The sequence below is a fragment of the Hibiscus syriacus genome, unplaced genomic scaffold (genome assembly GCF_006381635.1).
Source record: "Hibiscus syriacus cultivar Baekdansim isolate YM2019G1 unplaced genomic scaffold, ASM638163v2 tig00117034_pilon, whole genome shotgun sequence".
Classification (NCBI taxonomy): Eukaryota; Viridiplantae; Streptophyta; class Magnoliopsida; order Malvales; family Malvaceae; genus Hibiscus; species Hibiscus syriacus.
Window position 1 is genome coordinate 12,201,754 of NW_024063533.1, and position 3,589 is coordinate 12,205,342.

Sequence of the window (3,589 nt, forward strand, 5' to 3'; positions counted from 1 at the left end):
CAACGCCAATTGGAACACCCTTTTTATTGTAAGTAACGATAACTTTTCCTTTAGTAGTTTTCCCTTTATTGTCGGACCTCTTTGTTTAGAGTCTTCATCATGACTTGAAGACTGATCCGATTCCATGGTACCAAGTACAACTTGTTTCAACATGATTGAAATAAAAAAAGTTAGTACATTGCTATTTATTGCAGTTGGAACAGAATTAATAACATACAGATGTTGAAATAAAAACATACCAAAAAGTAAAGATTTTATTTTGCAAAAAATATTTTAAACTAATATGCCCTCGCCATCTGGGCGTGTACACAAAAAATCATCATCAAGTTCTACTAAAGGGGAGTCTTGTGAAAAAATCAAAAGTAACATGGTATTCCAACATATCATCAGTTTCACCATTTGCTCCATACTTGTACATCTTATGTGGTGTGAAGCCGACAACAGACAAATTCGCATCTTGTTGATCTTGAACATAAAAAACTTGTTTGGCTTAACTAGCTAATATGAAGCGTTCAGATTGGTGATCAAGCCTAGAAAAGTTAACCATTGTGAATCCAAAGTCATCTTTTTTTATTCCACGACTATCAACCCAATCACACATGAAAACAGGAACAGTGAATATGCGATAATCAAGCTCCCATATCTCCTGTATACGACCATAGTAAGTAACAGCTCTATACACGGGATTGGAGTCTTTTGCACTAACAATCTGCATAGCATGTGCAACTAGAGATACTCCACTACATTGAGTTGTTATTGATTTATCTCGAGATGTTGTATGGAACCGATACTCATTTATGGAAAAACCGCTATATTTCTTCACATCAAAACTTGGCCCTTTAGCCAACCAACGAACACTCTCACAAATGTCTTCCCCGTTAGCGAAATGTGTATCAACCTTGGTCTTAAGCCAACTAATAAATGTTCGACTGTGCTGAGTCTGCAACCATTTACTATTTTGAGAGGCACGGGGGTTATGATCCTTCAATTCCAACATATGTTGCCTAAATAATATTTGAAGATAGAATCATATTAGAAGTTAGAAAAAGTTTAATGCATTACATAGAGTACAAAGAAGACATAGTGGTTCTTACTCTATATACGGCTCCACATCAGCAGTATTTTGTAATACATAAAGCTAAGCTTCATCAAGTAGCTTAGCATCTACAACCTCGACTGTACCCCGTGATAAAGGTTTACCGGTGCGAATTCTTTCATCAACACGTTCATGAGGATTGCCAATTGATTTCATATTTTTTAAGTAGTCTGAGCAAAATTCCAAGGCTTCCTCTGCCACATAACATTCTGCAATACAACCTTCGGGTCGATGATGATTCTGTACATAGCCTTTGAGTGTTTTCATGTATCTCTCAAATGGATACATCCACCTAAAATGAACCGGGCCACATAACCTCACCTCTCTAACTAAATGCACCATCAAGTGGATCATGACATCGAAAAACGAAGGAGGAAAATACTTCTCTAACAAACACAAAGTTAATACGATGTCACTTTGCAACTTGCCTAGCTTATTAACATCAACGACTTTATTACACAACACGTTGAAAAAATGACACAAACCTATAATTATTTTCCTCACTTTCACATGTAACACCCCCTTTATTGCAAAAGGGAGAAGTTGTTGCATCAGTACATGACAATCATTAGACTTCAAACCATTCATCTTTGATACATCATCAGACACGAGATTCTTGAAATTTGAATAGTACCTATCATGCACTTTTATGGTAGACAGGGTCTCGTAAAACTGGTGTTTTTCCATGGTATTCAATGTGTAGCACGCAGGCGGAAGCTAAGTACGATTCCCTCTTGGTTGAGTTTGTAATTCAGGCTTAATGCCCATCGCCTCAAGATCTTGTCGTGCTCTTAACCCATCCTTCGTCTTGCCAGGCAAATTCAACAATGTCCCATAAACACTCTCACACACATTTTTCTCTATGTGCATAACATCTAATTGATGACGAACGAGCAACTTCTTCCAATATTCAAGTTTAAAAAAATCGATTTATTATGCCAAAATTTAGTTCTCTCATCGATGCTTTCTTTTTCCTTCTTTAACGTTTTCTTCTTTGACGTTTTCTTCTTAGACATTGTCTTCTTACCCTATGAAGTCTCAAACCCCGTCAGATAGTCGTAAATCTCTTCACCTGATAATGGTTGTTTTATAACACCACCCTCTTGTTGATTGTTGAAATCTTTTTTTCTTTTACGAAGAGGATGTTGAAGTGGCAGGAATCTTCTATGACCAAGAAAGCATACTTTTTTCGAATTTGGCAACCACTGTGAACAAGTATTCTCTGAACATATTGGACACGCATAATAACCTTTGGTAACACACCCCGAAAGATTAACACACCCCGAAAGATTACCATATGCAGGAAAGTCATTTATAGTCCAAAGTAATATTGCTCTTAGATTGAAGTATTCTTTCTTATAAGCATCATATGTCTTCACGCCAGTTTCCCACAAGAGTTTTAGATCTGCTATCAATGGTGCCAAGTAGGCATCAATATTGTTACCAGGTTGTTTTGGAACTGATATCAATAGAGTCAACATCATGAATTTTCTTTTCATGCACAAATAAGAGGGTAGATTATAAGTTATTAAGATAACCGACCAACAACTATACTTGGAACTTAATGACTTGTGAGGATTGATACCATCAGCGGACAAGGCTAATCTAAGATTCCATTTTTCTTCTCCGAATTTTTTCCATGTTCTATCAACAAGCTTCCAAGAGGGGGAATCGCGAGGATGACTTAGCATACCGTTATTAGCCCGACCTTGTGCATGCCAAGTTAAGTTTTGTGCCATTTCTGGTGACGAAAACATTCTCCTAAATCTGGGGATGGGATAAAAATACCACAAAACTTTCAAAGGTACGTTTTTGGTATTCTTCTTCCAACGAGATGTGCCACAAGTTGGACATTGAGAAGCATCCTTATGTTCTTTCCAGAATAGAACACAATTGTTTTCACATGCATTAATTTTTTCATATTGTAGACCTACTCCTTTTAGCAATTTCTTGGCATCATATAGGGAGTTAGGTATTCTATTGTTTAATAGTAAGACATCTTTTAGGGCACCTAACAATACTTCAAAGCTAGCCTCAGGCCACCCAAATTGACCCTTGATATGTTGGAATTTCAATAATCCACTAAGTGCATTATACTTTGACCCTACGTAAAGTGGCTTCTCACATTCTTCAAGAAGTGACTTCAATGAATCGGGTTCTTTTTCTACATCTCTGAAGGCATCATGTAGCATATCTCTTGTATAATCAAAGTCGGGAGGAATAGATTTGTTAGGGCATCTAGAATCAAGCTTGGGCTATCTTTCTCCATGGAAAGACCAAACCTTATAACTTTCATCGAAGCCATAGGAAAACAGATGATAGCGTACGGTCTAAATTGAGTGGTGCCACAAATTAATACAATGTATACAAGGACATCGAATAAGATCTGAATTTGGATCATTACTTTGTGCAAAGTCTAGAAAGATGTTTACACCCACTTCATATGCATCAGATAACCTATCAGACGAAATCCATGCTTTATCCATCGACCAT

General features: G+C 37.0%; 1 protein-coding gene across 1 annotated transcript; it reads right to left on the bottom strand.

Annotated features, from left to right (window-relative positions):
- Positions 1-2,124: 2,124 nt before the first annotated feature.
- LOC120196558 lies at positions 2,125-3,288 on the bottom strand. The gene has a single exon (XM_039198342.1). It carries the CDS (start codon positions 3,286-3,288, stop codon positions 2,125-2,127), a length of 1,164 nt encoding a protein of 387 aa, XP_039054273.1.
- Between the last annotated feature and the right edge of the window lie 301 nt (positions 3,289-3,589).

Coding starts and splice junctions, on each gene's coding strand:
- LOC120196558 (XM_039198342.1), bottom strand. CDS start 3,288: ATGCTACATGATGCCTTCAGAGATGTAGAAAAAGAACCCGATTCATTG.